We start from the raw sequence: 21,306 nt of genomic DNA, 5'->3' as shown, positions 1-21,306 counted from the left end.
CAACTTTTAATTCTCTAAACTGTTTTGGTGGCCAGATTTTCAAAATTTACTCCGCTAAATAGCTAGCACAAATGCTTCAGAAAGATGTTTAAGTCTGGTCAGTGGGCGTCTTTGCTTTAGTGTCAGGAGGACCTTTCTCCTGACTCCCTGTTAGAGTCCCTGACGCTCTCTAACATCTTGTGCAAGTGCTTCTATATACTTGCACTCATCTTCTTGGACTTCCCAGTGATTGATGGATAATACTTTTAGTCATGCTTGCTTGAAGATAAGAAACTGAGTCATTGATTTCAAAATGTGCTTAATACAGGCTGCTACTTAACTGATTTTTACCTTTTTAAATATAAGTGCCCCTTTGATAGACTGAAATATTATTCAGACTTACCACACATTAGCACTCATAGACATAACAATAATATGTACTAATTAGAAGTCTAGAATCATTAGCTAAATGGTACTCTTAGTGTTCATGATCTGGAATGTCAGTTTAAGATCTCTGAGGTCCCATTTCTCAGTATATATACTGGGAATCAAAATATTATATCCCACAGAGACTGTTATTGGAAAAAGGTTGACAAAAGACAAATGTTATATAAATATGTTGTGATACCATCTTCACTTTTCACTGAACCTCAAGAAATACTGAATTCTGAATATGCTGTGGCTGGTGGTAATATTGATGATATTTCTTTGAATCAACAGAAAGCTACACAAAATATTATAAATAGGTATTGGGCAGTTTCTAACAACCAAGAGGCTAAATCTCTTCCGACCTCCTGAGAACTTGATTCTGCGGTGAAACCAAAGGCCTCTATTCCACTTCAATAATAAAAAGCATTCGTGATTCATTAAGAATGTAGGCAAGGCTTTATGTTATATTTATTTATTTTCCAGCTTGTACAAACTGGATGTAGAAGCATAAACATAGTACATTTCTACCATCTTCAACAAAAATATAACCAATATGTACAATTATTGTATTAAAAATACAAAAGGGATACAGACTCCACCAATGTCTTTCTAAAAGACATACAGGTACAAGTAGTATCAAAAGTATGAGGAAATCACCAGTTAATTGTACATTCTGCACTTGACATCACAGAGCGAACTGAGATTAGCAGTCCTATGTTCTACAATTACTTAATGCTTAGGTAACATTTGTGCAACTTGTGGTAGAGCTAGATTTCTGTCTTTCTATATGCACATGAGGTCCATAGCCTATATAATAAAACTGGCAAATAATGCATATTACATGTAAAATTACAAATGCATAATTGACAATGTAATATATAAGCAAGTAGACAAATGCCATGGTACAGAAGAGAATTATTAAATAAAGCACTGACATTGTTTGATACAGTGAAAAAACACTGCAATTCCACTTTTAAAATTTGAAGCTATTTACGTTTATCTACTGATCAATATGATCAGCTGAATTTAATGGAAAAAAAATCCAAGACCAGCAGTTCCTCACATTTGAGTACTACTCGGATTGGCAGCCTTCACTTTTCCGGAGTCTGTGCAAAAACAACACAAAAATAGAGTGGAGGGGTCATTTTCAGTCAATATAGGGTTAATAGCAGCTGTGAGCAGATGGTTGCTACACTTAGGCCTTCTGTATAGTCAGCGTCCATAAAGCCACTTGGCGGTTAGTCTTTGGTGACTAACCTGCCTTGCAAAGGCTGGCATATCTAACTAGGTTTTTGATCTTTTATCACGTTTAAAGGCTTGTTTATTCCCTAATGCCAATTCAATAAAGGGAGGCTGTCTTGAAAGAGCAGTATAAACAGCTGGCATTAGCTCCAACATCCCAAGCTGCTTTCACTGCAATGCTGTCCAGTTATAAATGTTTCTTAAAAAAAAAAAAAAACAAAAACAAAAACTAAAACTCTAAAGTAACAAAAATCAAAGAAACATAACTTAAAAATGGGGTTTGCCATCCATCTCAATGGAGCAGGACACGCCCTTCAAATGACACTATCCTGCCTCCATAAGGCTCAGACAGGACATGAGAGTCCTATTTCCCTCCCCTGGCCATGTGCAAACAGTTTTACAGAAGAACCCCACCCGCTGGGGAAGGAGCAGATGAGGTGTCTTGGTATTCGAGTAATTGGCTAACATTTTATACTTCCAGGATAGGGCACTTCATGGGTGAGGCCAGAAGGATGTGGGAAGACAGGGTCACAAGCCAGGTCTTCCCCTCTTCTTGGTGAGGCCACACCCTGTCCGGCATATTTGGTTTTTTAGAAACCAGGCTGGCAACCCTACTTAAGGTTCAAAATAATACTGTAATCATTAAATGGATAAAACATTTACTCTCTAAACACAATCTTTAAACTCATTTTTTTTTTTTTTTTTTTAAAAAGGAGGACATTGTAAACAAGTGGACAAGCACTGTGCTCAAAGGATTTCATTGTTTTTCTTTGTCTTCCTCGGTGGGTTAAAGGCCCCAAGTAGTTCAATGGCTAGCTTTTCTCATTATCCCAATGAGACCAAGTGCTAGGACTGGATTGAAATCTAAAAGGAAGATTTTTAAAAATCCTTCCAGGCATCGAGAAGTGCAGCCAGAGTGAATCATCTCGTCGTGATGATCTTGGAATTTGGAATGATACTGTGTGATGTGGCAGGCAGCAACAGCGGGAGCTTGAAGATTGCTGCACTGTGCATTTCAAGCAACAAAGTCTGAAAAGTGCCAGGGCAATTTCTTCACAGTATTTCACATGCAAAGGGGAAGGGAAGAAGGGGAGAAGCCCCATGCTGCTTTTAAGGCAGGGAAGGAGGCAAACTGGTCCACCATCCTCAGAATGTGAGTTCCAAGGCTCCAATGATAGGGACGTCTTCTTGTGCTCTCCTTGTAGGTGGCTCGCCTGTGCCTTAAACAGCAGATACTTGTTCATCTTCTGCAAACACAGCAAGGAAAGGGGGGGGGGGGGAATCAATGAACAAGCAAATAATTTCTTGTGCTATAGAGAATCTATTCACTGATGGGTTAAATAAAAATATTACAGCTATTCTTTTCAGTATAGTGCATTTAAAATCCTTGTCTTTTTTCCTAAGGCAATGATTAACGCCACAAAAATGTGGTGTTAATACAATGCATATATTTAAAAATATATAATATTAAAAACATATAGTATATATTTTTTGGTCAGAAAGTTATTAATAATAAATTCATTGGAAAAAGTTATAAAATACCATGTGCTTTTTCCTGGGCAGGCATTGCAGAATGTTTTGTAGCACCCCCACCCCCAGCTGTGACAACCAAAAACATCTCCAGATGTTGTCAAGGATCCCCCAAGGACAAAATCACCCCCAGTTGCTAACTACAGACCTAGAATTATGAAAATCATGGCCTTTTACAAATTTTAAAATATATAGCTCATCAGAGTATTTAAAAGTATTAATACATGGCCGGGCGCGGTGGCTCACGCCTGTAATCCTAGCACTCTGGGAGGCCGAGGCGGGTGGATCGCTCAAGGTCAGGAGTTCGAGACCAGCCTGAGCAAGAGCGAGACCCCGTCTCCACTAAAAATAGAAAGAAGTTATCTGGCCAACTAAAATATATATAGAAAAAAATTAGCCGGACATGGTGGCGCATGCCTGTAGTCCCAGCTACTAGGGAGGCTGAGGCAGTAGGATCGCTTAAGCCCAGGAGTTTGAGGTTGCTGTGAGCTAGGCTGATGCCACGGCACTCACTCTAGCCTGGGCAACAAAGCAAGACTCTGTCTCAAGAAAAAAAAAAAAGTATTAATACTTTCATAATAAGCTTGTGGCTTTTAACTAAGACAGTTCATGTTAGTTACTTAGTTAAGTCCAGGTTAGGTTTGTATAGACAGCCTCTCTGGAAGGTAGTTAAATTCTTTTGGCTTCTGGTCATTTTGGCAACTATCATTGACATTTTAGTAGTTACCAGATGAAGTGGTATTTTAAAATTATACATAAGCTGATAGTGTTTATATTATTAATTCCACCATATTAAAGAAAATTTATTGTTATGTAACTCTTGGTTTGTCTTCATACATTTCAGAATATAGTTTTCAATATTAAAAACTATGCCTTTTATGGGTGAATATTATAGTTTGTGAATTTATCTCAGTACAGGTGGTATTAAAAATATTATGTGCCTTTTTTTTTTTTTTTTTTTTTTTGAGACAGAGTCTCCCTTTGTTGCCCGGGCTAGAGTGAGTACCATGGCATCAGCCTAGCTCACAGCAACCTCAAACTTCTGGGCTTAAGCGATCCTCCTGCCTCAGCCTCCCAGGTAGCTGGGACTACAGGCATGCACCACCGTGCCCGGCTAATTTTTTCTATATATATTTTAGTTGGCCAGATAATTTCTTTCTATTTTTAGTAGAGACAGGGTCTCGCTCTTGCTCAGGCTGGTCTCAAACTCCTGACCTTGAGCCATTCACCCGCCTCGGCCTCCCAGAGTGCTAGGATTACAGGAGTGAGCCACCGCGCCCGGCCAAAATATTATGTGCTTTTTTAAAAAAACAACATACAGTCAGATACACATTAAAAAGTCTAGAAGGATATAACAAAATGTTAATAGTGGCTATCTGCAAGTGGTAGGATGATAAGTAATTTTATAATGTTTTGCTTTTTTCTACAATGACTGTGTAGTAAAACATGTTAAACTGAAAACCTGAAGAAGAGGGGTGGGGGACATGATCTCCCTTCTCATCCTCAATCCAGCATGTTCAGGTAGATTTGTAGAAAGAAGGCAAAAAAGTCATAAAGTATATTTCTTTATCAGACTTTCATTTCCAAATGAGCCCCAACTTTTTTTTTTTTTTTGAGACAGGGTCTTGCTCTTAGCTATGGGTAGAGTGCAGGAGGTGTGATCATAGCTCACTGCAGCCTCAAACTCCTGGGCTCAAGTGATCCTCCTGCGTCAGCCTCCCAGAGTGCTAGGATTACAGGTGTGAGCCACCTCACCCGGCGTGAGCCTCAATTCATTAAGAGTCCAAATGTAATGATTCTACAGAAAACTTTAACCATCCAGTTTGACAGCTCAAGATGTTTCTAAAGATTCTTGAAAATAGTACAAACTTGTGAAATTTGTAATTGTTTCCTTAAAATAGGGCCACAGAAGCAATTCAATTTTGGTGAGAATTAGAAAAAAAAAAAAAAAAAAATCCAGCCGGGTACACACTTTATTAAAAGCGATTCCCTCTCCAATCTTGGGCCTTTCTTGAGCCATTCAGGGAAACACACAAACACACACACGCAAGCACACACAGAAAGCAGTCAAAAGCTCTAACCCTAAATTTGGAACTCTGAGTATAAAATGATCTTTGTGTAGTGCATGGAGACACAGACACAGCTGACCACAGTATTAAGAAAACAGAGATGCCTTGGGAAGCTCACAGGCAGCATAAGAGAACACAGCTAACTTGAAGCTCTTAAGAATACATGTATGTGCATATACCGTCCTCCTCCGTGGAAAACCCTGGGGACTGGTAGGGGGCGAGGCGCGGGTCGGACTCGTTGGGTCTGTGCCACTGAGGTTTGTTCACAGGCCTGCTGCTCGGCGGGTGCCCGTGTGGCGGCTGTGCGGGCGAAGACCCAGCTGCGTCGGAGGGTCTGGCGATCATCCGAGACCTCTGAAGCGCCACGTTGTAGTCCGGAGGTTTCCTGGCCGGATGAGAATGCCCTTCTGGAAAGTCAGTGATGGGGATTCCAACGTAGCCTGGCGGGGTGGGCGGGGGCTCTCGATACCGGCCCTCCTTTCGTGCTGCGGTAGAGGCAATATGCCAGCCATTAAGAATTTTGTAGACTTGTTTCATGCCACAAATGTTCATAAAAAATTTAAAAATAATTATTAAAACAGTAAACACTGCATAGTAGCAAATGTGATTCTGTGTGGTATGGGATAGAAGTGTGGGTGCGTGGCAGGGCAGGGTATGGATGTAACTAAACCAAATATTCATGATGGCTAACTCTGAGTGATGAAGTAATTGGCGAGAGAAACTACGAAGGCATCTAAGTATTTTTATCTTTTTTTTCTTTTTCCTTTTTGAGACGGGGTCTTGCTCTGGGTCGTGGGCTGGAGTACAGTGGTTCAATTACAGCTCACTGCAACCTCAAACTCCTGGGCTGCGCCTGAAACATGTTAGCACGTGGTGAAAGTTCCCTTGCTTTCCCTCTCCCTGCCCCACACACAAGGTGGCTCCTCCATCTTTGCTGGGCATTTCCCTTTACCAGGCAGAAAATCAATTCCATATTATTTTCAGGTCTCTGGACTTCACTTTGGGAAATAGTGAATTAAAATAAATTTGAAAATGTAGCACAAAGGGTACTGATCTAAAAGCTCTAAAACTAGGTGCTTATGTTTCTTAAAATCCTTCTATTGGTGCTCATGACCTAGAACATGAAATCTGCAAAGGCAAGTAACACTAAAGCTTTAGTTTCGTCAACTTTCTAGACTCAGTTGTTAGAAACTAAAAATCATTCTTCCTTTCTTCGCAATAAAAATTCTAAGTATTAGTTTGTTATGAGAAAGCCTTTGAAAGAGTTCAACCTAAGAACATGTACTGTTTTCTTCTTCTTCAGCTTAAAAAGGTATTAAATTTGACATTTACCTATGACTATTTACATGGCAAAATAACTACAATTTCCCTAACAAAAAGGTCTATAATGATTATACTTCAGAATTTGTCCCTCTATATCCTATAATCTATTCCTACACTTCAACTGTAGTGATGTTAAATATGCCATAGAAAATACATCCCGGCAGGGCTGAGGGAACGTGAGAGCCTTTAACAGAGACAGCAGCAGGATCTTCCATGTATTATGGATTGACTATCCAGCACTGTTCTAAATACTTTGCATAGACTTCCTTTAATGCTCGCACCAACCCTATGAAGTTAGAAATAATAATAACCCTAGTAGTAGAAATTATTCAGCTCATTTTACAGATGAGGGTATGGGCACTTTAGTACTTTGCCAAATGTCACAAAGCTAGTAAAGTGGCAAGGCAGGGATTCAAATCCCAATCTGCCTGACACCTAAGCTGTGTTTTCCCTCATTCTACAGTGTACAGAGAGAATTTGTTTATTGCAGAAATGATTTGCTTGCAAATCAAAAAATCAATGGAAGATTTCCGAACACGCAAAATGTAAAGTTCTAAATGCAATCAAGAGAACAAAATAAAACAAAACATTTAAACTGTTTCAGTTAAAGAAGAATTCTTCATTTAGGAAGAATGGGCATGCATCCTGATAATAGCCACAATAACAATCTACCGATCCTGACAGCTAGGATTTATTGCATGTTTTACTAGGTAGGAATATGTCTATATGTACCTGACCAGAAAACCCAGTATTCATTTCAAAATCCTGAACATACTGCTAATTTGAAGCCCTATTGAGCAATGGACAAAATGAGGAAAAGCATCACAAATATATAATTTTACTTTTGAAGTAAGTTAGATTAAAGCCATGATCCAGACATGACGAAGTCCCTCAACAAGCCCCTTACTTACCAATAAGCCCCTTTGCAGTACTCGATGCCACAGCTATGTGGGCAGGCATGGGAACAGGTTTGGTTTCTTCAGTGGTCACAGACGTTATGCTACTGCTTTCAGCTTCAATGGAAACGTCCTTCCCACCCCTCCGCTTTATTGTGCCCGTGTCACCTTCTGAGTCTTCTCCCCAGTAACCTGTGGAAGATGCCCAGCTTGCCCGGGATTGGGCTTGTTCAAGACTCTCTCTGCTTTGATTTTGCCTGTTATGCTTTGTGCTATGATCAGAAAACATGATTTGGTCCATATGGCTGCTGGAGGCCCAAAAACCTGCAGGATCCCCTGAATAATCGAAGTGAGTGTGCCCAAACGGGAGCGTCTCCCAGCTTCTCTGGTGCTGGATGGTCTGTATGTTATCGTGGGAACCACTGGAGCACGACGTCCAGCTCCCACGGCCGCTGTCGGCAGCATCGAGTGAAGCGCGATCCCCCTGATCTTGGGAAAGTTCCTCTGTGCTTGGAGAAGAAATTACTGTAGCTGTAGCATATAAGCCTCGACTCTCCGACATTGGTGCATAGGACCTAAATGGTCAAACAAAAAAGGAAAAAAAATAAAAGCAAGACTGTTAAACTAATTCACCTATGATAAAACCAAAGTATCATGTTTTTTATTTTCCTAAAAAGGTAGCTTTCTTTTATTCCAGGAAGAGGATGAAAGTTTCACTGAATTGCATTATAGTGGCGAGTTCTGCCACGTCCAGTTTTCTCACTTTGTCATTACTACTTAATAAACATGGGGAAAAAAGCAACAACTTGCTATGATAAAAAAAAATTTTTTTCCTTATAACATTAAGGATGGCTCAATATAATTTGATTAATTCAGGAAGGCAGCTTGTACAAAGGAACTGGATATATCCTGGAGTCACCTTTTGCATTCGGCACAGAACAATTGTATTCCAATAACGAATAAACCTGACTTTAAAAAGCAGTCTGTGCAACACAAATAGCATGGTACTTTATCTAGAAATTGTTGACCATCAGAACTGGGATGGGAGCAAATGTCTTAGGCATTATGTAAAATAAATAAAAATATGTATCTGGAAGAAAGGACTCGTTATTAAAAGAGAGATGGAAGAAGGAATGCAAAAGAGCACTCAGTAAAGCCGCCTACCCTAAGCTGTACTGATCCGGCTCAATCAAGGTCCGCCTCTCCATCCTGCCCACACCCAGGTTTGTTTCCACGATGCTGACAGAATGCCTCTGGCGTCTCTCATCGTGCAGCGACACTGGCACTGAGTCAAAAGAAGAATTGCTGACAATACTGGATCGTGAAGAAATTTCGCTGTGACCAGAATCTGAAAAATTATCCACAGTACCACTGGGAGCCAAAGTATAGCCTGCGTGAGAAATACAACCATATTAATTAGACACTCTAGGTTTATAACATAAAATGGAAGCCTACCAAATAGAAGCAAAAATAAAATGCAGGCACAGATATCACCATTAAAGTGGGGAGGATAAAACCCATTTTACTTGTAGAGACCAGGTGACTATGAGATAAATTTTTTACTATAATGAAGCTTAAGTTGCTTAGTCAAAGTTTAGAGGAGAAAAAGGAAAACACTGTTATACAAACTAAGAAAAGATGCAGAAACATGGCAGTACTTAACTATTCTTAGCTCCCTAGCTATAAATTATACTACTATTAGTCTATATGAAAGAAACCAAGAAGAATAACTGATCAGGTTTAAAAGTATGGCTTTTTCCAAACTGCAAACAAAGCTAGTAATCTTGTTTTCAACTGAGTCTTCTGTTTTTAGAACTTTAAGTATGGCACAGAATAATTGAACTGGAAATATCTATATTATATTTATCATTTTAAATAGACATATAAAAAAATAAGAAGAAATAAGAGATGGAGATGTCTGAATTTTTGCCATTTGGTTTTTCAACATTAATATCAGCTGAATCACATAAAAGGTCATTGTTTTGACAGATGTAATGTGTGCTTTTCCCTGAGATCATTACTATAAAGTATCTAAACAGATGTCTATTTCTTGTCCTGAAAGGACTCTTAATTCTCCTTCATTACTAAAAATAACTTTAAAAGTCACAATGAAAGAGGCTTGTCTTAATATATATTTTTCTTTTTTTTTTTTTTTTTTTTTTTTTTTTTGAGACAGAGTCTCACTCTGTTGCCCAGGCTAGAGTGCCGTGGCGTCAGCCTAGCTCACAGCAACTTCAAACTCCTGGGCTCAAGCAATCCTCCTTGCCTCAGCCTCCCAAGTAGCTGGGACTACAGGCATGTGCCACCATGCCCAGCTAACTTTTTCTATATATATATTTTTAGTTGTCCATATAATTTCTTTCTATTTTTAGTAGAGACGGGGTCTCACTCTTGCTCAGGCTGGTCTCGAACTCCTGAGCTCAAACGATCCTCCCATCTCGGCCTCCCAGAGTGCTAGGATTATAGGTGTGCGCCCGGCCTTGTCTTAATATTTTCAGTGAAGAAAATCTAAATCTTTTTTCTCAATATTCATTTTTTTCTTATCTACTAAGGATCTCATGTTACTCAACATTGGTTTTATATGACTGCATGCAATGCAAATTTTTTCAATGCTGCTTACCTAAAAAATAAATAAATAAATCTAGAACATCTGAATGTTTCTAATTTAAGTATGTTCTCATCCTTTCAGTAAACTGGTAATTCCTGATTTATTTTTTAAAGGCTGCACAGGTCTTGATAAGATTTAATGTGTTCATCTATGAAATGTCTTTTTATAAACCATACTGCAAGTTCTGACAGACAAGATTTAAAGCCGTCCCTGAATGGTCTGCTCAAAAAAATATCTCCAGAAAAATAATCACTCAGATGGAACACTTGACATTTGGAGGAATTCTCCCATTTTCTTTAACTAATGAGATGACTCCTCTCTTTCCCACCCTGTTTTTGGTTCTATAAACCCCACCTATCCCATAGGTCCGTGGTGCATTGTTATTCTTGTTACTGTTCTCACTTCCAAGAGAAGAGGAGGAACTGGTTAAGTCCAACTGCCCGGAGCCAAAAGATCTCAGCTGACTGCCACTGCCACCTGACAACAGGATGAGAAAAGAATTTAGATATATCCATTTAGCAAGGATGGTAGAGACTGATACCCACACAAAATGCACAGAGGTCTGAAATATCTACAAAGTAGAGCAGTATTTGTTATGTCAGTGAAATCTAACAATTTATGAACCCTTTTGGTCTTCCTCTAGGGAAAACTAAGTCTTAGCCACTTATTACTGGCCTACACCCCCTCAGTTAAACGGCAGGAAGAAGTAGCCTGGAGAGTCATGAAATTCTCTGCTCATTTAATATGAGAAAATATCGACATAAGGAGACTTTGATTGCCTAAAATGTAGTCTCTTTAAAAAATAAAACAAGGTAGCAACAAAAAAGGTAATCAAGACCTGTGTTAATACAATGAAAAAATAAATCAGGAAGATAATTAGTTTTTCATATGTTTTTAAAGCCCTCTTCTCTGTATTAATGTTATATAACCAAATTTAGTAAGAACAAATTTTAATACAAAAAGAATTCTTTTCATACTTACAACCAACAAATTTAAATGTATTTTTAAAAAGCTTTATATAGTTATATATATTTAATACATTTACTGTAAGTATAACATTAAAAAGTATCAGAATTCTTCCAAATTTATAAACTGAGGGAAAAAAATCCATTAGACATTATATAAGACATCATCTTCAGTTATTATTAAAAATTATATTATGCATAACTCTGGAATTTATTATACCCAAAGTATACACATTTCGAGAAAGGAAAAAATAAGTAATTTAGTTCTACCTTTCCTTGGAGAACTCTGTGGAGAAGTAGGTGGAGAAGAAAGCTGTGATGATGCATTTGATATCGTGTCTTCAGCTTGTTTCTTGTGACGTTCCAAACTTCCCTCTTCAGACAAAGAAAGAATTTTCTTTAAAGCTTGTGGAGAGTTTATGCCTATGAAAGAAAAGAACTTAAATATATATTTTTAAGACTAAAAAAAAATATTAATGACTCAAAATCTTTTTCATGTTAAGATTTGTATTATTACGTTGAGTTTCAACCTATTTTCAATCTATATGTTCTTTGTTTTCATGGTCCAAACAGTAAGCTTATAGAAGCCATGAGATACCTGCAGTTTGGTTTCAGACTGGTATCTGCCAGCGTATGAGAAACAGACTGCTTTTAATATTTTACGTTAGATTCTAAACCTTTAAAGTCACCATCTTTATTCCACGATGTTAGGTAACAATGAAGGAAAAAAACAGACAATTTGGAAACAGTTGAATTTAGGATGAAAGTGGCACAGCTAAGAATATTTACTGTTAGAACTCAAGTTTGAGCTGGAAACATATTTTGGTGGTGTTGGCTATGTTAGTTCAGGGGAAGTGAGAATGAAAGGAGAAAAGTAAAGGGCCCAGAGATAACAGGAACTAGAAAAAGTGGATTAAAGAGCTCTAAAGAATGCTACATAGATAACACTTGGTCAAATAAACAGATGAAAGAGAAGGCAAGGAGACCCATGAAAGTGCCGTGTCACAGAAACCATGGGAGAAGGTTTCAGAAGAAGGAAGTGAACCAGTGCCAAGTGTAGGATCCAGTGGGATGAGGGTAGGGGAAAAATAACTATATATGCCCATGCAGGTGATTTCCAACTCCCCCCAATTTATTTTTCAGAAATGAGGGAGTCATATTAAAATATTTTACAAAGGCTCTCATATTATTATGAGGTGCTCCTGATTACCTTATTTTGAACAACAAAGAGATACGTGGGAAGGCACCATAGCCTGAAACTACCTCAAATCACTTCTAGTTTTAATTGGTCATAGACTTAACAGAATCCATTAAAAAGGAGTCAATAAAATTTAACAAAGATCTAATCCTTCATTTCACCTCTTATTAAGTGGTTTGATGTTCTTTTAATATAATTTTTTTTAAAAAATCACTTTTAAAGCAACACTTTGATTACAAGTAGAAATAGTAATATACACAGGATACATGAAAATACCAATTATAGTAAAGCTATGAGAATGAACACTTTTGATTTGGAAACAGTTTCCAAGGCCAGTGTCACGCACAAATTCAGAAAGTGCTATCCTTCAAACAGTGTAGATGGGTGTGAAGATGTTATGCCTTAGAAGGCTGTCTTAGATACTTCAAAAGTGGTTCTAGTGATGACAAAGACACCAATTTAAAAGATGTAGAATTGGAGTGAGGGGAAAAACCCTTAGCATTTCTAAATTAAATATATGATATGACTTTAAATATTTATGTTAAGCTAAATAAACATAAGACAACATATTATATTTCAGCTACATTTCTAAAGTTCGTAAATTCCAATGGACCTAAAAACATTTTGAGAGATATTCTCTAGGAAAGTGGGGGATATAGCTTTATGCTCAGGCACATCTACATTCTGTTCAATGCAGCTAATAGGCTACTGTTAGCTAAACTGAAGATGGATAACCTTCCATAAGAAGTGCAGCATGAAACGTGGAGACAGAAGTCAGACTGCGAGGGATTTAGGAATACACACATACTAAGCACACAGTGGACAAAGAAAGATGTAATTCAATTTGTTTGTGATGGAGGGAGCAACACAAATATTTGGAAGGGAAAACACATCAAGGAAAGGTGTCCTTTTCTCACACTTTGCCAAACTCAACAAATACGACACTTGCTGATCAGGAGGAATGGGGCAAGGATAGAGTGTATGAAGGATCTACTAAAGGACTCTTGGCCAACTCACAAGGACAGGCTGTAATAGCTCAGGAACTTAGCTACCAACATCCAATTTTACCTTTGCTATCTGTTTATTTTTAAGAATTTTATTTTATTAGCACTGTTTCTTTTCACATATAGGTAGGAAAAAAGTAGTACATTTTACGAAACATTATTTTGTTGTACAATTTACATAAAGGGACTAAACTAGTAGATGCATCATTTTAATAGGAAAGATGAAGCATGATTTAGCTCTTCATCATTCAGGAATAACATATGGTTTTCCTCAAGTTATTGAATAAGTGATTCAACAAATAAGAATTCACCTTTAGACAAATTATTTAACTTAAAAATATTCTGCCTAAATTACAGCAATTCATTGGTCATAAGACAAAACTAATTTAAATAATGTATACGGACAAGGCATCTTCTGTACTTATTAAAAATTAAATTAGCAAATGCATAATGTCTCCATTATACCCTGTCATGACAAATGAGCATGTTTAAATGAGATACTATTTATAAAGACAACTCCTTCCCCTGGCAAAAGTAAACTTTATGTAATTTTGAAGTTTTATTGGGCGACAATAATCACAGAGAAACTCAAGTACATTAGACAAAGTTATGGAACACAAATATTTTTTTCCTAATCTGAAAAAATATGACCGTGAATAGCACCAAAAAAGGAAATGAATTTAATCACTTACCAAAAGGTGGAAGATCCTTTACGGGGACTTTCTTCCGCGAAGGGTAAAGGGACACGGCAGGAACCTGCAGTCCCTGGTTGACTTTATGTGGTGGCGGCGGCTGCTGGGGCTGTGGCTGGGGTTGTGCTTTCTGCTGTGACCCTGCCCTGGGAGCCACTGGGGAGGTCTCGGATTTGCCAGGCTTTTTGTCACCAGGATTCTTAGGCACTGATAATTGTTTGGTTTGAAAATAGAACAAAGGATTTAAGACGTTAGTAGCTGTGTAGAAGATAATTTTAGAACTACATGAGCATTTTTTGAAGCTAGAATACTAAAATGCACATCTTTTTTCTCCATTGCTTACATAAAGGATGGAAATTGAGGGGGGACCCTAGTTACATAAAATATTAGAGGCATGGCAGGACAAAGATATTTACTTTATGAAATTAGCCATCTCAAAAGATGATTATACTACTAAACACATAAATAAAAATAGAAAAATGTGGACAGTTCCATATGTTATACATATTATATATATATATATATTTAAAAACACAAATATGTTGTGAAATCTACAACAGAAAAAACATCAGATATTATTTTTCTAAGATGGTGTCCAAAATTTTTTGATGCATAAGGCCAGAAACCTACACATTAGGGTCTTGTGGTTCACTATTAAGTGGCATTGTTGCTTTAAGTGGTGCCTGAATTTGCTGCTGAGGGTTGGCTGGGGTAGGGGTGTCAAGGGCAGCAGGCACACCCACTTCTGTGCTCATCTGACCTGGTGGGCCCTAACCTTTTGGGGTGCCCATCACCTTGAGAGTACCTTTGTGAGAAAACCAGGCATGCAAATGGGAGCCCCATTCACCCATGTGTCCCTTGCATGTGTCCCTTGCATGTGTACTGGCTGTGTCAGGATGAAACTAAAGCAACAGTTACCCCTGATGCAGCCACAGTGTAATCCTCCCCAGTCTCCCCAATTTCCCCAGGTGGACACAAGGGCTTGGCCAAGCACGGTGCTGCATGGTACTCCATAGCAGCATTCAAGGGAAAGGCTAGGATATCTCAGTGTTGCTATTTCTCCCTTTGCACTAAGCCACGTTTTGTCACCACCCATACCAGAGGGAACAAATCTATATTCCAGCCAAAGTCTGCAGCCACTTTAAGGAAAAACTCACATGTGTTGGTTGCTGGCTCACACTGTAGCGATAATGTCTGAAGACTCTCCTCGTCCATTTCTAGCTCCAGATTGGACAGGTACTGCTTCACTTTTCGAGCCATTTGGGCATCTTCATAAAGCTTTTTGGCATTGAGAAAGGAACTACGACGTACCCGCTTTTTATGGCCACCTGTCTGAGCAACATCTAGCACTGTTGCATTAGTACTACCCTGGCTGAGAGACCTGGAAGATGAAACGGTAGATATGCAGCTGACTCTAGCATGGGATTATTTTATCTATTCAAAATGTGCCAAGACTTATATGAATATACATAGTCCCTGCTCAAAAGGTCACATGCCCCTTTCTAGTAAGCATACTGTTATAAAGGAGTAACATAGAAAAATTGTTTTAGTTAAAAAGTTATACATAATATACATAAAAATATGTATGTTTGGCACCTGTTCTGTTCCAACTAGGAAATTCTACTTTTCACCTCCATAGAGCATTCAAGGTGGTTCTCTCATAGAAGTCAGTAAATAATAATTATATATACCGAAGTTCATGCAAGAATATACAGCTACAATCATTAAGGTTTGCAATATTAAATGCACTTCTCCTAAAGAGCATGTTTTACCTAGTTTAAATAAAACTGACTGCAATTTCACAATTTTTTTCCTATCCCGTGGGGTGAATGTGGTGAGTTTTTATAGTAAAAATGGTCAATCTGTTAATAACACAGTCATGCAAATGTAAACGCATATGTATGGGAACTATTAATATTTAGCACATGAATTGTTAAGAATTATTTTTAAAAAGGATTGGTTTACACAGAATGAAAATAGTAGTTAGTTGAGCTGTAAAAAATTTGGTTTTAACACCTGGGGGACAGCTTTTATATTATACATATTTACTTTTCACACATCTATGCAATAGTATTTTAATTGCATGATTTTTCCTTCTACTATCCTCCCTCCCCTCCCCCTACTTGAGGCTATTCCTGTTTCAAGACATACAAATTACATTAAAACAAAATCTTTCTGAGAGCTCAGAAATATGCCTGGCCTACAGTTCCCCAGAACAATCATCAATCATTTCACAGCTCTCATGGATCATGACTTCAAAAGAAAAAGCCCCAACAGATTAAATTTGAAGTCAGTTTGCCATCTGAAATTCTGCTACAGCAAGAGGGTTAAGACAAAAATGCAAAGCATCAGAAAATATAGCAGGGAAGAAAACAATGCAATGAGCAGAATAAGAACCACGTGTGGTATGCAAGGTCTCCACCACTTACCCCAAACTCCGCCATTTCTTCTTCCTGCAAGTGAGAGCCATGGAGATTGAAGCACGGGTGCAGAAGGAGAGACAGAGAGATAACAAGCTCAGAAAGAAAAGACTAGACTTCTGGATAAGCAGTTCTAGAAGCACACAAACATTAAACTGCATAATTACCTCACACATACAACTTTACCAGAATTATTTTTCTGGCTCAACAGACAAATATATTTAAATATTTTTTTTCTAGAAGAAGAGTGACTTTTTTCTCTCCCTCACTGAATTCACCATTTTTGACCACACTGACAGCTGAATCGAATTGTGTGGATATTGAGACACTACTGTTTGAGTTATTTACATATTATTTTTACTGACAGTCAAAAGTGCACTTGGTGCAGAATAAGACATTTACTCCAAATTAGAGCTCAGTGGTGATTCTCAGCATGTCCTAATATAATTTCTGACATACTACAAATATAAATATTCAACTTTTTTTCTCATTTGTTGGGAAGCTCTCAACCTTCTCTCATCCCACATGTGCCACACTGAAGAGGACACACTCACCGAGTCCTGAACATGAGGGCCGGGTCCATGTTAACTGAAGCCATTCGGCCCACATGACGAATTTCTTTTGCAATCATCCGTAGCTTCTCAAAGTTAACCAGCCCGTCTACTTTTGAGTCATTTCCTATAATTCACAGAGAAGGAAAAGGAAATCATATGGCATTTATTCTATGCTGGTCCAAGTGATGAAAGAAATCCTCTACCTTGTATTTACCTTCATGAAGGAATGTGAGATCTTTCTTGATAACTGGGAAGAGAGGGATTATGGGGGGCTGTAGGTTTTGACTATTGAGGACATTGCGATACTTTGCCATGTTTCTGGAGGGATCAAATAGGTCTTGGAGATCTTGAAATAGCTTTTCATATTTATTGGGAAGTTTTTCCCAGGTCATTCGCAGTCTTGCCACTGGTGCCAGGTTTAGACCACTGAGAGGAGGAAAAAAAAAAGTGGTATATAATTAAATGATCTCTTATGAAATGAAGGGAGTAAACTAGTGTACAGATTAAGTACTGACATATAACACCTCTGCAAGTATGCTTTATATACATAACAATTTACAGAAGGAGGCATAAGAAACTCGCAAGGAGAATTCTGGGTAACAAGAATGGATGATAGAAGTAGAGCCAGGGTCAAGCCAAGGGGTTTTATTCTTCTCTTCCCTTTGTTCCCTCCTCATCTGCCTCAGCGCAACTAGGATATAAGTACTGAGGCTTTGTCTCCGTACACACAGCACTATGTGGACCACAGCAGCCGTTTGATAAAACAAACTGGGCAAATATCCTACCGTAACAAAATAAAACAAAAGCTCTGATAGCAATGAGAGTATAGCCAAACTCCCACAGGGAAAATGACTAATTTAATAATCATGCTTAACATCAATATAGCTAATTGTTTCCATTGGTACTTTCTTCCAAGCTCAATCTAAGGACTTAAAAGAGAAGAAAATTAACATTTATTGGGCCTCTGCTTTGTGCTGTCTGATGGAACTCCACATACATCATATCATTTAATCTTCTTGACAATTCTTTGGGGTATTGTTATTTTACAGAGAAATAAAATGGTGTTCAGAGAAGTTCAAATTATTTGCCCAAGGTCACAGAGCTAAAAAAAAAAAAAAAAAAAAAAAAGTGGGGGATATAGATTTTTCTGGGCTACAAATCAGCATATGACAGGTTTTAAACTAAGGATTAGATTAAATTCAGAGAAAAAGAATTGTTCATTATGAGTCGATTAAAACCTACTGCATTTATAGTAATTATGTGGTGTTACTGGATTGATACTTATTTTAAATCTGTAAACTGAACTCAACCTTAAGAAAACTATGCTCTCCTACCTGATGATTGCAAACATTGAGTTAAAATTCTTGCACTCCCTACAGTGCAGTGCTATCTTGATGAAATGCTTAATGATCTTCATCCGCTTCAGCTGGTTTGTCTCTCTCAGAATTTCAGATGCTACCCAAAATGTTTCCTGGTTAATGACTTCTTCAAATTTCTTCAGGTTGGCACAGCCGGTCTTTGATTGGAGTTTAAATAAATCATCTATGTATTCAGTAGGTTCAATGTTGCGGAACAGTTCGAAATTGCGCATAGAGAGCTGTGTGGCAACTTCAACAGTGCTGAGCTGAAGTAGGGAAATCTGGCTCTCTCTCAGCAGCTCCTGAGCATCTTCATCCGAACAGAGTGTTTCTGTTTCCATGTTGTTTTTCAGATAATACCTATGCAAACCAGAAACATACCAGATTTAAAGCCTGAGCAGCAGTCTCATGATATTCCTGGAAAGAATAATGCTACTTTTTGCGGAAAGTTTGAGAGAACACTGAATTGAATGACGTAAGGGTTCTGTTCAACCAAGGCAGAGAGTGCAGGTGCTGTCTGAGTCATAGAACCACCTATCCCAAAGTCGGTGATGGAAACAAACAGATCACATGGAATTTTATTTGTACCAGGTTTAATTCCTTTTCTTCCTTTCCTTTCCTTTCTTGCTTTCTAAATTATTTTATCTTTTTGGCTAAAAATGACAGGAAATAGTTATAGCTTGTATTTTCAACTTAAATGAGGGAATAGGACCGATAGCAGGAAGCAGGAAAGTTCAGGCACAGGCCATCACTCTATTTTCCCATGGTGAAGAGAGAATCTGTGATTACTGATGGGTCCAAATTGGATCAATCCAACTTTACTTAATCTAGATTTTCACGAAAACCCTACGTGTAAGTGGAGCAGGTATAATCCCTATTTGTCAGAATAGGAAACGGAGGCTCCTGAAGATTAATGGCTAGTTCTTGCCAGTGCCTGAATAAGAACTCAAGGCTGGTGCTCCTATCCTTTTCTAAATAACTGGTTGAAAACAGCATTCAGATATTTGCCTTGTGATTTTTTTTGGGGGGGGAGGGACGGTTGGTACATGTTTTTTCTGAGTCAAATTCCATAAATAAAGAAACAGAGGGCCGGGCGCGGTGGCTCACGCCTGTAATCCTAGCACTCTGGGAGGCCGAGGCGGGTGGATTGCTCAAGGTCAGGAGTTCGAGACCAGCCTGAGCGAGACCCCGTCTCTACTAAAAATAGAAAGACATTATATGGACACCTAAAAATCTATATAGAAAAAATTAGCCGGGCATAGTGGCGCATGCCTGTAGTCCCAGCTACTTGGGAGGCTGAGGCAGTAGGATCGCTTAAGCCCAGGAGTTTGAGGTTGCTGTGAGCTAAGCTGACGCCACGGCACTCACTCTAGCCTGGGCAACAAAGTGAGACTCTGTCTCAACAAAAAAAAAAAAAAAAAAAAGAAACAGAGGAACAGAATGAGCACAGTGGGGGTCTAGCTAAACTGTTTTTTTTTTTTTTGCATAATTCACCAAGGCAAATATTTTACCTATCATAAATTCACAGATTCAATGTTCTCCATTTTGGTTACTCATGAGGCCAATGACACAGACCCATCTAAGATTTTCTTGAAAAATGAATGTGAACCATGAATCTGCAGCTCAATGGAGATGTAGAACTCTATCACAGTTACAGACATATCAATGTATATTCAAATGATAATTGAGAAAAACTGACCTACTAAAACAAAACAATCTGATTGTATTTGGAAATAAGAATGAAGAAGAATAAGGAAGTAATAGTTGATAGCAAGAAAACAGAAGTTTTGAATGAATGAAATAAAAATCTATAATATAAAAAAGTACAATGAAACAATACATAAGAAAAATAGAAAAAATATGATTTACAGAACTACATAATTTTTGTCAGTGTAGAATGTAGTCACTATATGAGAGCCAAAACTTAACTATTTCATTTTTCAACTTTCATTTATTGTGATTTGAAGATGAAATTACATACACCTAACAATGGAAATAACATTCACGAGAATGACAAAGTCAGGTACAATATGTTCTTGCAAGTAACATGTGTGATATAAGCACTTATGCAGCAAACGACCCAGCTCTGTAGCAACCGAAGTTTGGTTTCAAGTTAAGATGCGTATTTCATAGTGTGGTATGTAATACTAGGCAGTCTTAGCCCTAAACCGCCTTGTCATAGATGTCTCTGACTAAACAAATGAAGCTGCTAGAAAAGTTAGGTATGCACGAGCAAATGGTACTAGAATGTTATTAGAAAATGTGTCTGTGAACCTACATATTTCCAAGGAGAAGACAGCATCAGGGTGTACCTGTGACTTTACATTAAGCTTACTCGACCATTCTCCTAGGCCTGTATCCTAAAGCGCAACCTCGAGAAGCTACTGCTTGCACCTGGGGAGTCAGTAACAACTTTCAGGTCACAGTATCCTTGAACAAGTTCTTAGAGGATCTTTGTCAGGGTCAGTAGTGGACTGTGCGCATTTACTTTGATACAGCCATTCTTGGTGAAAAGGAAAAAAACTTTTTAATCTGCAGGGGCACGTATTCATTTAAGATACCCTTTAAAAGTGTTTGTCTCTTAGACTTTAATGTGGGTTTGAAGAGCGGGTGAAGAAATCCAGTAAGATAGATAATGTATACCTTCCACTCAGTTGTATTCTATCAGCAAGTTTGGAAAGCTGATCTGGAAGTCTCCTCTGTTTGATTACTCCCTCAGGTGTGACGGAGACCTCACATAGCGAATATTGATCCGGGGTAGCAGTAACGGCAAACTCCCTGATAGCCTGCATGACCACCTCCTTCGCTGTAGTGTCCTTACTGATCATGATGTATCGGCTCTGCTGGTCAGCCTTGAAAACCCTTAGTACTTGATCTGGCAAGTCTGGGGGAAAGAAAAGTCACACGTAAGTAGAAAGGAGTTTAATATATGGTAATGCAATTAAACGGAGTCATCTGGAGGGGGGAACCCCAAAAACTTCCCTAAAAAAGATAATGATGACATTTCATCTCTCCCTTACTATAGCTCTCTTAATAGAT

At 38.2% G+C, this 21,306-nt stretch overlaps 1 protein-coding gene across 10 annotated transcripts in view; it reads right to left on the bottom strand.

Annotated features, from left to right (window-relative positions):
- Window positions 1-841: 841 nt before the first annotated feature.
- Window positions 842-21,306, bottom strand: part of RAPGEF2 (Rap guanine nucleotide exchange factor 2) — a 240,526-nt gene continuing 220,061 nt past the window's right edge. For 4 of the 10 annotated variants that reach the window (XM_069493496.1, XM_069493500.1, XM_069493499.1 and 1 more), the window contains 12 exons: window positions 20,911-21,151; window positions 18,244-18,627; window positions 17,124-17,335; window positions 16,910-17,033; window positions 16,365-16,388; window positions 15,093-15,316; window positions 13,936-14,142; window positions 11,312-11,464; window positions 8,633-8,858; window positions 7,484-8,043; window positions 5,429-5,734; window positions 842-2,897 (listed from right to left, as the gene is read on the bottom strand). In XM_069493496.1, the coding sequence (XP_069349597.1) occupies window positions 2,872-2,897; window positions 5,429-5,734; window positions 7,484-8,043; window positions 8,633-8,858; window positions 11,312-11,464; window positions 13,936-14,142; window positions 15,093-15,316; window positions 16,365-16,388; window positions 16,910-17,033; window positions 17,124-17,335; window positions 18,244-18,627; window positions 20,911-21,151 (2,687 nt within the window). In that variant the 3' untranslated portion in view covers window positions 842-2,871. Of the gene's footprint in view, window positions 2,898-5,428; window positions 5,735-7,483; window positions 8,044-8,632; window positions 8,859-10,430; window positions 10,554-11,311; window positions 11,465-13,935; window positions 14,143-15,092; window positions 15,317-16,364; window positions 16,389-16,909; window positions 17,034-17,123; window positions 17,336-18,243; window positions 18,628-20,910; window positions 21,152-21,306 lie in introns of all 10 variants that reach the window. The other 6 variants (XM_069493495.1, XM_069493502.1, XM_069493501.1 and 3 more) reach the window with 5 other exon arrangements.

The sequence above is a fragment of the Eulemur rufifrons genome, chromosome 18 (genome assembly GCF_041146395.1).
Source record: "Eulemur rufifrons isolate Redbay chromosome 18, OSU_ERuf_1, whole genome shotgun sequence".
Classification (NCBI taxonomy): Eukaryota; Metazoa; Chordata; class Mammalia; order Primates; family Lemuridae; genus Eulemur; species Eulemur rufifrons.
The sequence above is the reverse complement of the archived record's forward strand: the minus strand, read 5'-3'. Positions and strand labels throughout refer to the sequence as shown.